General features: G+C 42.6%; 1 protein-coding gene across 1 annotated transcript; it reads left to right on the plus strand.

The window, feature by feature from the left end:
• Positions 1 to 969: 969 nt before the first annotated feature.
• On the plus strand, positions 970 to 11,681 carry LOC311328671 (germ cell-specific gene 1-like protein; the record flags this gene model as incomplete). The annotated part of the gene is made up of 2 exons (XM_084462614.1): positions 970 to 1,252; positions 11,634 to 11,681. Coding segments are annotated over 2 exons (331 nt in total), but the record flags the coding sequence as incomplete, so codon positions are not given.
• Positions 11,682 to 12,393: the final 712 nt, after the last annotated feature.

The raw sequence follows: 12,393 nt of genomic DNA on the forward strand, positions 1-12,393 counted from the left end.
AGAGAGTGAGAGAGAGAGAGAGAGAGAGAGAGAAAGGGCAAGCAGACACAGAGGCATTAGCATGCGTGTCTGTCACACACACAAACAAACACACACACACACACACACACCTCCAGCGCAGTGCCAGTGTGGGCTGAGCACTATTGATCAGGCAGGGTGGAACCATCAAATGTGCAGTGATGGATTCTTGTGGTGGGCGTTTCAGGTCAGAGGTCATTTCCACGCCCTGACGGATTGATAACCGACCGGCCCGGTTGGTCTCTCTCCCTCGTACTCACCTGGCCAGGTACTGGGGACATGTCCGCCTGCTGGGATGAACTGTCAAGCTTAGGACAAGCTCCGCCCACCCTCCCATTGCTCTCTGTAAAGCCCATTGCGTTGCCTCTGTGTATGAAATGCGCTATACAAATAAAGTTTGATTTGATTCATACAATCGTTGTGCCATATTCGATGAATTAACGAACGATGAAAGTAAGGTCCATATTCAAGGAGAATATGAATTGTTCTTGATTATTGGCAAATTATCCACGAGTCATAGAGCACGCACGCATCAGTCACATGGGTCTGCTATTTCACACGCGCAGTGGGTGAGTGAGTGAGTGAGTGAGTGAGTGTGTGAGTGAGTGAGTGAGTGAGTGAGTGAGTGAGTGAGTGAGTGAGTGAGTGAGTGAGTGAGTGAGTGAGTGAGTGAGTGAGTGAGCTCGAGCCCTGTCGCTGCTGCTGGAGCGCCGTCATTCCGCGCGTGTGACGCGGATAGGACGCGGTAACGGCAGCGGCGCTTCAGTCTCACCTACGGAGATTCCGCTACTCGCATCTCTGAATCTGCTCGTCGGTGAAGACAGGGGGACCACAAGGAAACACCGCATTCTCTCTCATGTTTCATTCGCTTTTAGGCTATCCCAAAACCCCTCAGCCGTAGTCTATATCTTCCATTAACTTTTCGCTGCGCGCAACGCGGCAATCGCAACGATGAAGACGACGCGGAAATGCCGCGCGTTGCTCTCCGTGGGTCTCAACCTGGTCGCTCTGTTCTTCTCCACCACCGCGTTCATCACCACGTACTGGTGCGAGGGGACCCAGCGCGTCCCCAAGCCCAACTGCAGCAAGCATCGGCGGGACAACTGCATCGATTACGGCGTGAACGAGACCAACAAAGTGCATTACAGCTGGGAGACCGGGGACGACCGCTTTCTGTTCCGCCGCTTCCACACCGGGATCTGGTACTCCTGCGAGGAGAACATCCATGAAGCAGGTGAGTCTCTCACATTCAGATCACTATTGTGCGTAGGCTACCTTGTATGTACATACCTAACATTAGAAGTTTTTTTAGACTAGTCATATTGATATGGAATAGCTAGGCTGGCAAGGCAAGTTTATTTATATAGCACATTTCAGCCACAGGGCAATTCAAGGTGCTTTACATGAGACATTAAAAGCATTAAAACAAAAAGCAAGACATTATAGACATTTAAAACAAAAGGCAGGACAAATTAAAAGCATTAAAACAAAAAGCAAGTCATTATAGACATTTAAACAAAAAGCAGGACAAATAGAATACAGGAATACAAGTTACAGTGCAGTATACTGATAAGCATTAAAACAAAAAGCAAGACATTATAGACATTTAAAACAAAAGGCAGGACAAATTAAAAGCATTAAAACAAAAAGCAAGTCATTATAGACATTTAAACAAAAAAGCAGGACAAATAGAATACAGGAATAAAAGTTACAGTGCAGTATACTGATAAGCATTAAAACAAAAAGCAAGACATTATAGACATTGAAAACAAAAGGCAGGACAAATTAAAAGCATTAAAACAAAAAGCAAGTCATTATAGACATTTAAACAAAAAGCAGGACAAATAGAATACAGGAATAAAAGTTACAGTGCAGTATACTGATAAGCATTAAAAGAAAAAGCAAGACATTATAGACATTTAAAACAAAAGGCAGGACAAATTAAAAGCATTAAAACAAAAAAGCAAGTCATTATAGACATTTAAACAAAAAGCAGGACAAATAGAATACAGGAATAAAAGTTACAGTGCAGTATACTGATAAGCATTAAAACAAAAAGCAAGACATTATAGACATTTAAAACAAAAGGCAGGACAAATTAAAAGCATTAAAACAAAAAGCAAGTCATTATAGACATTTAAACAAAAAGCAGGACAAATAGAATACAGGAATAAAAGTTACAGTGCAGTATACTGATAAGCATTAAAACAAAAAGCAAGACATTATAGACATTTAAAACAAAATGCAGGACAAATTAAAAGCATTAAAACAAAAAGCAAGTCATTATAGACATTTAAACAAAAAGCAGGACAAATAGAATACAGGAATAAAAGTTACAGTGCAGTATACTGATAAGCATTAAAACAAAAAGCTAGACATTATAGACATTTAAAACAAAAGGCAGGACAAATTAAAAGCATTAAAACAAAAAGCAAGTCATTATAGACATTTAAACAAAAAGCAGGACAAATAGAATACAGGAATAAAAGTTACAGTGCAGTATACTGATAAACATAGCTCCTCTTAGAAAGCAGTGGCAAAAAGAAAAGTCTTCAGGCTTGTTTTAAAAGAACCAAGAGTTGCAGCAGACCTGCAGTTTTCTGGAAGTTTGTTCCAGATAGGCTACCTTGTATGTAGCAGCTTACCTAACATTAGAAGTTTTTTAGACTATTCATATTGATATGGAATATAATGTGGCCATCTACTGTATTCAGACCGTGCGTGAAAAAGTTCCCTATCATGCGAATAGCCTGTGCATATTAAGCACATAGCCAGTTCACATAAAAGTGCAGTCAAAAGCAATGTGTGGTATATTTCAGTTCTTAACTTTTGGGTCAAAAAGTACTTCAGGAGAAAAATGCGGTCAAATCAACAATTTATTGAGCATGCCTAACAGGGCCAAAACTAAGGCAATACTAAGGTTCTTTTACGAGGTGGCGAGCTTATATCTTGGCTTCAGGCCAAGTATCACATGACAAACAACTTTGCATACAAGGGATGTTCATTAACACAGATCTGATCAACTAGTCTTGTAATTGGTCAACAGGTCACTGAGCTCTGCCCCCCTTCGGACATGGGGCATTCTGGGTTCTTCCTGTGTCCTCCTAAGATCACGTTTCAACTGTAGACTTCCGAGGTGTTATCTTTATTGACTCAGGGACAAAGGAATGTTGACTCTAGGACAGGACATATGTTGTCATCTAGATGTTAAACTACTTAAGTTAACAGAGTTCTACCTAAAGTGAAGTTTATTCATTATTCTTAGTACATGAGAGTAATACAAATGTATTGATGTAATACAGTATAATACAGTATAAAAATATACTACAGCTAACTTGTATGTAGCAGCTTACCTAACATTAGAAGTTTTTTAGACTATTCATATTGATATGGAATATGATGTGGCCATCTACTGTATTCTGACCGTGCGTGAAAAAGTTTCCTATCCTGCGAATAGCCATGCATATTAAGCACATAGCCAGTTCACATAAAAGTGCAGTCAAAAGCAATGTTGTGGACATTGACGTTAAATTTATGGAGCACATAAATCCATTAATCTGCAAATATGACTGACGTCCAGGCACTAACCAGACCGGAGAACGGTCGGAGAACGTATGGGTTCTAGAAGGGCGAGCGCAGAACGTCGTATGGGTTCTAGAAGGGCAAGGAGCGCAGAACGTCGTATGGGTTCTAAGGGCAGGATAGCTTCACTGTCAATAACTCAACAGGTCAACAGGCTTTATAGAACAACTGAGAGAGGAAATTACTTTTCTTTTGGGCAGCATTCTCACGTTTGATATAAATAAATAAATATGGTGGTACCATGTTAAAAGAATAAATTATGGACAGTGGACACTTGATTATGATGATTTGTTTGGGGTCATAATTTTGACATTTCAATCACAAAACATGACAAATGTGGAGCATTCCTGTGATGTGTGTGCTGAGGAGTCAAGTCCATTATCCAGTCAAGTTTATTAAAACCGTTTTAATTATTGTGATTCCTGTAGTGGGTGGAAATATGCAGTTTACAAAAAAAGTTGAATTCTTAACAATAGCTTGTAGGTATGACTTGTGCTTTGGGAATGTGTGTGTTACTTCTTCAAATGCACGCATGCAGGAAAATAAACAAGTGAATTGCCCCTCTGGCATATCTCTGTGCCCCTCTTGTGCCCCCCAGTCAAAAAGGTCTAGAATCGCCCCTGAACTGCTGGGGGAGGGGGGGCTGCACATTGTTGCTCATAAAATACATTTTAGTTTTTCATAACATGCTATTAAACATTCGGTGTTGGGGATACCATGTCACTTTTAAATGATTAATGATTAATTACCTGATTATGGTAACTATTAAAATTGCTCAACATGCAACTCTTATCAACCAACCTTGATCTTATCTGCTAAGATTATAGATTACATTTTTTATCATAACAGCTCATAAGAAAGTGTTGCTGGGTTTAATATATGGCATTTAGGGGCTTCCAGTAGACCATAAAGAACGGGAGTTGTTTCAAGTAGCCTACTTAATGAGTCAATTAATTTTATTTAGTGCATACATAGCAATAGCCTTTAGCGTAGCAATTAGTGTTTTTCAAGGAAGGAGTTGTACAGGCATGGGCACACTGGGCCATAGACTCAGAAGGGCCATAGACTCAGAAGGGCCATCGACTCAGAAGGGCCATAGGGGCCATAGACTCAGAAGGGCCATAGACTCAGACGGGCCATAGGGGCCATAGACTCAGACGGGCCATAGACTCAGAAGGGCCATAGGATCAGAAGGGCCATAGACTCAGAAGGGCCATAGACTCAGACGGGCCATAGGGGCCATAGACTCAGACGGGCCATAGGGGCCATAGGATACGAAGGGCCATAGACTCAGGGCCATAGACTCAGACGGGCCATAGACTCAGACGGGCTTGGATATCAGTCTGCAGAGCGGCCATGAAGGGCACTGTATGAACAACAGCTCACCTCATCAATCTATAAGCAACTACATCAAACTCCAGCCCACAGCAGTTACAGAGCAGGGAAGCATGGTAGCAATTGGTGCACAAAATCATTCATATTCATTAGGAAAAGCAATTTACCCCCTAATGATCTCAGATCACTGATTGAATGCACCGTGACTCAGTCACTGGCAATAAACTATTCATTCAGAGAGAGAGAGGGAGAGAGAAAAAGAGAGAGATAAATTAAAAGAAAGAGAGAAAAGGGGATGAGGAGATTTAGAGACATTTAATGATGATCTATATGCAGGGATAATCGGATGTAGAGTATTTAGAGTTTTACTGAACTGGCAGTATTTGTGTGTGTGTGTGTGTGTGTGCGTGTGTGTGTGTGCGTGTGTGTGTGTTCTGTCTCCTATGCAGTGTTTAAAAATGTTGCCATAGATGAGAGCATCGTCATCTTCACTATAAAAGCAAGATTGCAGTTATTACCAACCAAATCTTTCCATCTGGAGTCCAGTCATGCTCTGCACTGTGTACACCGTGGTCATGAATGGCTTAAACCAATTCCCACATCCACTTAAAGGACAATGCTCGTTTTTGACAACCTGGACCTTATTTACGACATATTATAAGACGTTTGACTCACCGAGATCACTTTGGTGTAATTCGGAGGCCTGTAGAAGAAATTTAAAATCCAGCGCGAGCCAGTATACCGCATGTAATGGCGGTGGTCGGGGCACTGAGATGCAGCTTCTAAAAATCTATTTCCTGCCGCGAAACAGTTGTTTTCATCAATCTGTCTGGATGAATCGCTAGTTGTGCTTACATAGAGCATAACTGTTGTGGTTTTCACATGCCATGATCTTTAGAAACGTCGTTCGAAACGAAATAGCTTCCTCACTTGCTCCAGCACGCATACGCACAGCGCGCAATCGTTGCTCCAGCACGCTGTGCGCATGCGTGCTGGAGCAAGTGAGGAAGCTATTTCGTGTCTAAAGAAGTTTCTAAAGATCATATTACAGAGGCATGTGAAATACCACAACAGGCCTATGCTCTCCATGTAAGCACAACTAGCGATTCATCAAGACAGATTGATGAAAACAACCGTTTCGCGGCAGAAAATAGATTTTTAGAAGCTGCATTCTCGTTGCCCCCACCACCGCCATTACATGGATATACTGGCTCGCGCTGGATTTAAAATTTCTTCTACAGGCCTCCGAACTACACCAAAGTGATCTCGGTGTGTCAAACGTCTTATAATATGTCGTAAATAAGGTCCAGGTTGTCAAAAACGAGCATTGTCCTTTAAACCATGTCCCACATCCACTTAAATCAGGGCTCTCAAACTCCCGGCCCGCGGGCCATTTCCGGCCCGCCCCACCCCTCCATCCGGCCCAGGACATGATGTCAGAAATATAATGTAATCCGACCTGCAAAATAATTACTTGTAGCCTACATGGTTGCAGCCAGGCCTACAATGCGAAATTCAAGTCTCTCAAACGTGGGGCGAGATGCTGTTATTGTGCGCAGCGCGTGAGGTGAACACTGCATACAGTCACGGGTGCAATCAGTCCGCACGCGACTATGAACTGTGACCAGAATGCATCTCGCCAAGGAGAGGCTGTTTTCATGGTTAAAGGAGTAGTAAAGGGTTCATCTCTGATGAGATGTTTCGATCACCTTTTGGCTTGGCATATCTCCAATTTATCATCTCTCTCTCTCTCTCTCTCTCTCTCTCTCTCTCTCTCTCTCTCTCTCTCTCTGTCTTTCACACACACACACACACACACTTGTATACAAATATACACACACATACACACACTCCCAAACACATTGCCTAATTGGTTGCCCTACTTTTTGTAAAATAGAAAAAAAGACTTGTCAGTTTCCTGGAAGGAGACAGATGACACCAGCTGAGATGGAGTTATTATTATTATTATTATTATTTTCTCTCTTCTAACCGATATAAACAAGTGCACAGTGACCATGTCGTCCCCCACCCATAATGTATGCATTTAGCATGTCCAGTTGTAAGTGCGTGCTTTTCTACTTAGATTTTGCCAAAAGGGTGTTTGCAGGTTGTGCTTATGATTTGAGGATTAATATATTACCTTTATATTGAATTTCTAATTGACTTTAGTCAAGTCATTTTGTAGCTTGATATTATATAAACTGTTAAGTTTTATTGTTTTAAAAATTGATAGTCCATGATGTAAATGAATGTTTGCTTTAAAAAAAAAAAATACACATCCTTCCATGGCCAAAACACAATGAAGCACCTAATGTGGTTCTACTGATACAGATTCCTTTATTGATCCATCCTTTCTACATGGTACAGTGGAGTAAAATCCTTGGGTCCTGGCTCCTCAACCTCATAGCAACAGCATAACACAAGACGATGACAATAAAAAAGTATAATACAATACAAAAGTAATAAAAACAATAGCTACAATAGTAATACAAATAGTGCAATTCCATGAAATAGTGTGTAAAGTGTGCAGTCTTCACGGGTCCACCCGAAACCAATAAAGTGAAACTCATTTACCCATATGGACCTGAGCGGATCATCTTCTTTTTTCTCATATCAAATTCTTTAATCTCCGGTTTTAAAATGAGACATTTAAAAGGTAATCTGTCTTGGAAATGAGCACTGAGGCATTGTGGGCCTCTTCCAGCCAGGGAAGATCTTGAGAGCACAAAGACACACAAACACACACCAGCTGGCACCTGCTCAAGTGATGCTCTTCGTTAAAGTTATAACCCTATACATAACTATCTTAACGCTGTAATGAGACTAATGTAATTGATTATCACCAATGCTGAGTCTCTTCAGTTCTGGATGACTTGCGCAAAATATGTTTTGTTGTGAAAACATAATTATATTGGATTTCTGCTGAATTTTGTAACTTTGAAATAGGCTTGCCTACTGTCAAATTTTATGGAATCGCAAGCAAGAAGCCTTCCATCAAAAAGGTATATTGATGAAGGAATGAAGGAAACTCATGTGTGCTTCTGAGGAGAGAGAATCACGAGGGTCATAGGTTATACTAGGCTGTAGTTCAATGGCGATATGAGGAGTGTTTTACGAAGTCTTGCTTATCATGGCCCATAATTTTTTCGCTAAGCAAAATATCACATTGAAACAAATAAATGTTATTTTGGAATTACAGTAGCTAGCCTGGTGGATAAACCTAGAGCAGAAATGGCTCCAAGTATATTAAAGGGCAATGCTCGTTTTTGACAACCTGGACCTTATTTACGACATATTATAAGAAGTTTGACTCACCGAGATCACTTTTGTGTAGTTCGGAGGCCTGTAGAAGAAATTTAAAATCCAGCGCGAGCCAGTATATCCATGTAATGACGGTGATCGGGGCACCGAGAATGCAGTTTCTCAAAATCTATTTTCGGCCGCTAAACGGTTGTTTTCATCAATCAGATTGGATTAATCGACAGTTGAGATTCCTCAACGCGAGGCATTGTTGTGGTTTTCAAATACGGGGTCTTTAGCCTCTGTAATATGATCTTTACACGCCTTTCCCCACTTGCTCCAGCACGCATGCGCACAGGCCAGCGCGCAGACTGGCTATTCTCCGGCTCACATTCTCTGCGCTACGATCGTTGTTGGTGCCGAGAATATTGTCGTCGTCATTCGTCAGCAACAATCCGATTGTAGCGCAGATCGTGCTGGAGCAAGTGGGGAAAGGCGTGTAAAGATCATATTACAGAGGCTAAAGACCCCGTATTTGAAAACCACAACAATGCCTCGCGTTGAGGAATCTCAACTGTCGATTCATCCAATCTGATTGATGAAAACAACCGTTTAGCGGCCGAAAATAGATTTTGAGAAACTGCATTCTCGGTGCCCCGATCACCGTCATTACATGGATATACTGGCTCGCGCTGGATTTTAAATTTCTTCTACAGGCCTCCGAACTACACAAAAGTGATCTCTGTGAGTCAAACTTCTTATAATATGTCGTAAATAAGGTCCAGGTTGTCAAAAACGAGCATTGTCCTTTAAGGTTTATAGTTAGCTAGCATTGGTTATCTACACATGGTTTGCTACATCCCATGGCTAAAGCACATTTTAAAAACACCATCTACCGTAGTAACCTGTTAGCTTACTAATGTTACCCCTCAGATCAGAACAGCCTATAGCTGTGACCCTTGTTGATTTGTCCTTTATACCCTTTCAGGGAAAATCTAATGTTTATTGAAGCTGCAGTCTGCATCCGAAGCTGTGCACCCATTCTGTCATGCATGCGTATCGCAGGCGTGAGTGAGAGGGATTAAGGGAGAGCGAGTCATCGTCGCGGGGCGTGATGAGGCGGTGGCGAGGTTATGGATTGGGCGACATGCTGCTTTTGACAAGGAGGGGGGGGGGGGGGGGGGGGTCTGAGTTATGATCGATGCTGCGGACACGGTCCTGTGACTCATCAGTCTCCGTTGCAGGTTTTTTATCTAGTCCTCAGAGCTCGCCACAGGGGCAGAAGAGGGTGGGGCAGAAGAGGGTGGGGCAGTAGAGGGGTGAGGTGAGGGAAAATAATCGGAACTCAATAAACTGGAAGTCAAATTCACTTTAGGAGTCAGAGGAGGAGACCGATCCTCAAGAACTCACTTTAGGAGTCAGAGGAGGAGACTGACCCTTGAACTCTTCAGCTCCTCATAAATCAGCTGCGGATTCCCACTGGAGATTTGTGCAGAGTTTGGCATGCAGCCAAGTCCCAAGTAAACGTTGATTTATTCAACACTAGGCAAAAAAAAGACAGGGGATTCTTACTTTTTAGTACATTTTCTTAACTTGACTGGCAAGTGAAAAGAAATGACAGAAATGCATTAAGAATTGAACAGGTGGGGATTTGAACCGATGCAGCAGAATGGTCTCCAGTCTAAAGCCCCTGACTCACCGAACCAATCGGCCGTTGTGAACGTCTGTGAGCATCGTAAGTATCGGTGGCTCAAGTCGGTGCGGTGTATCACGCACTGTTGAATTGAATTGAAACCTTTATTGCCCCAGAGGGGAATTTGTTTAGCACACATCAAGCATACAGAAAACATTGAAATGTACGCCCCTCACATCAACACCACAATGTCACCAACCACCATCATCGTCATCACCATCCTCACCAACATCATCGCATCAACATCATCATCACTGCAACAGGCATCAACAGCTGGTCAACAATTAAATGCTTCTTGGCACAAAAGAAGTGCTGGCTTGTTTTGTCCTTGTTTTGGGCGTTCTAAACCTGCGTCCAGAGGGGAGTAGGGGGAACTCTGAGAACACAAACATACACCAGTCCTGGGCTCAGATCCCCTTCCCCTCACCCTAACCCGGGTCCGTATCCTTTTCCTACCCCGATCCTACCCTTGACCCCTGCCTCTATCTGGGCCCAGGCACATTCACGCACACACAGACATACACCAGTGTTTGCCATGTCTCTCCTATGATGTTATTAGCCTCTCTTACTCTGAAAATGTAATTTAATGTTATTTATTGCTCTATAAATGTTCTTAGCGGGTAGACAAACATACTCCAGGAGCTTGCTCGATCGTCTGGTTGAGAGGGGTCAGGGAAGAACTTTTACAGCTCACTTATCTGGCCCCCGGGTGATTACTGTTTTTTTGCTTCCCTCTGGAATATGTAGGGGTGGGATGTCTGCCCACCTCCCTTGTTCTCTGTAAAGCGCATTGTGTTGCCTCTGGGTATGAAATGCGCTATACAAATAAAGATTTGATTGATTGATTGATTGATGGGAAGGATCGTCCAGTATTCGTCTGGCAAGGTTGATGGTGTACTGATCAGAGAGCTGAGAGACACTGAACATCTGAGCCAGTGATTTTCTGTTGACTACGTCGGATCATTTTCGTCGGGACATTTGAGCGTGCGTAATCGGCGCCGGAGTGAGCGGGCACGTTGGGACAGAAGCCACGGAAGTGACGAAGGCAAAGAAAGTCAGGGCAGTGATATTAAAGATGGCTACCTTTCGGTGACGAAAAAAAACATGGGGAAAAAAGCTCAATATCTTCGGAAATAATTTGAAAATTGTCAAAACCGTGGAATACCTTTGTTTAATGTAGATACAAAGGAACATTGGATAAAGTCAATTTTACATTACATTAGTCATTTAGCAGATGCTTTTATCCAAAGCGACTAACAATAATTGCATTTAACGTAGGAAGAGCCAATGTACTACTACTTGCCAGAACTCACAAGTGCATCTTCTCTCTAAAACAAGTGACTAAGAGCATAATCTAGTGCTGAAGGCAAAGTGCAAGGATAGCAATCTAAAGTACAGTGCAATATAATACAATACAATAAGTGCTTAGGCGGGAGGATTGTGGTATTACTTCTTGAAGAGATGAGTTTTGAGCCTGCGACGAACGATGGGCAGCGACTCTGCTGTCCTGACATCAGTGGGAAGTTCATTCCACCACTCACTCTCTCCCTCCCTCTCTCTCTCTCTCTCTCCCTCCCTCTCTCTCTCCCTCCCTCTCTCTCTCCCTCTCTCTCTCCCTCTCTCTCTCTCCCTCTCTCTCTCCCTCTCTCTCTCTCTCTCTCCCTCTCTCTCTCTCTCTCTCTCCCTCTCTCTCTCCCTCCCTCTCTCTCTCCCCCACTCTCTCTCCCTCTCTCTCCCTCCCTCCCTCTCTCTCTCTCTCTCTCAGGTGAGAAGTGCCGGAGCTTCATTGATCTGGCCCCTGCGTCGGAGCGTGGTGAGTAATGGCCGTCCTCCGCACCCGCCCCACGGAGCCCAGCCTACCCAAGGACCAGTTCATCATCTCATAATACACTCCTCACATATCTCCAATATCTCCCGCACATATCTGGAGAACATAATATCATTCCATCTGCAGGATAATGATTAATCAGTTGGTCAATACATGAGTTTAATTATGTCTAATTGAACGAAAGTAGCAATGCATAACAGTATGCCTCTTCCAATAAGGTACAGTATCACGGATCAGCTTTGAGTAAGGACCAATCAGAACACTCCCTCTTATAGTCAGGGATCCACAGGCTCAAAGTTGTAGAGAACCTGCCATGGCATGCTATACTTGTTTGTGTTTTTTCTATTAATTTGGACATTAAGGTTGTCATAGACACATTAGAAATTAATATTAAACAAATTGGTAACTGGATTTTTCCCGCAGACCACAGGTGCTGAGGTGATGCTAAAAGACCTGTCGCCTCCTCTCTGTCATAGCATCTGTCTTTCTATCTCTCTCTCTGTTGCTTGCCGCCTCCCTCTTTCCCTCTCTTTCTCTCTTTTATTCTCTCTATCTCTTTCATTCACTCTGTCTCTATCACTCTCTCTCAGAATCGGATATGATAGCTGCTATATGTGCGTCTTCTTGAGTAAAATGGAAACAGATGTTCAACGGAAATGTATAGACAGTATTCTGTGTTTGTTATACATTGTATTTG

The sequence above is a fragment of the Borostomias antarcticus genome, assembly GCF_949987555.1.
Source record: "Borostomias antarcticus genome assembly, contig: scaffold_1032, whole genome shotgun sequence".
In the NCBI taxonomy this organism is placed as follows: Eukaryota; Metazoa; Chordata; class Actinopteri; order Stomiiformes; family Stomiidae; genus Borostomias; species Borostomias antarcticus.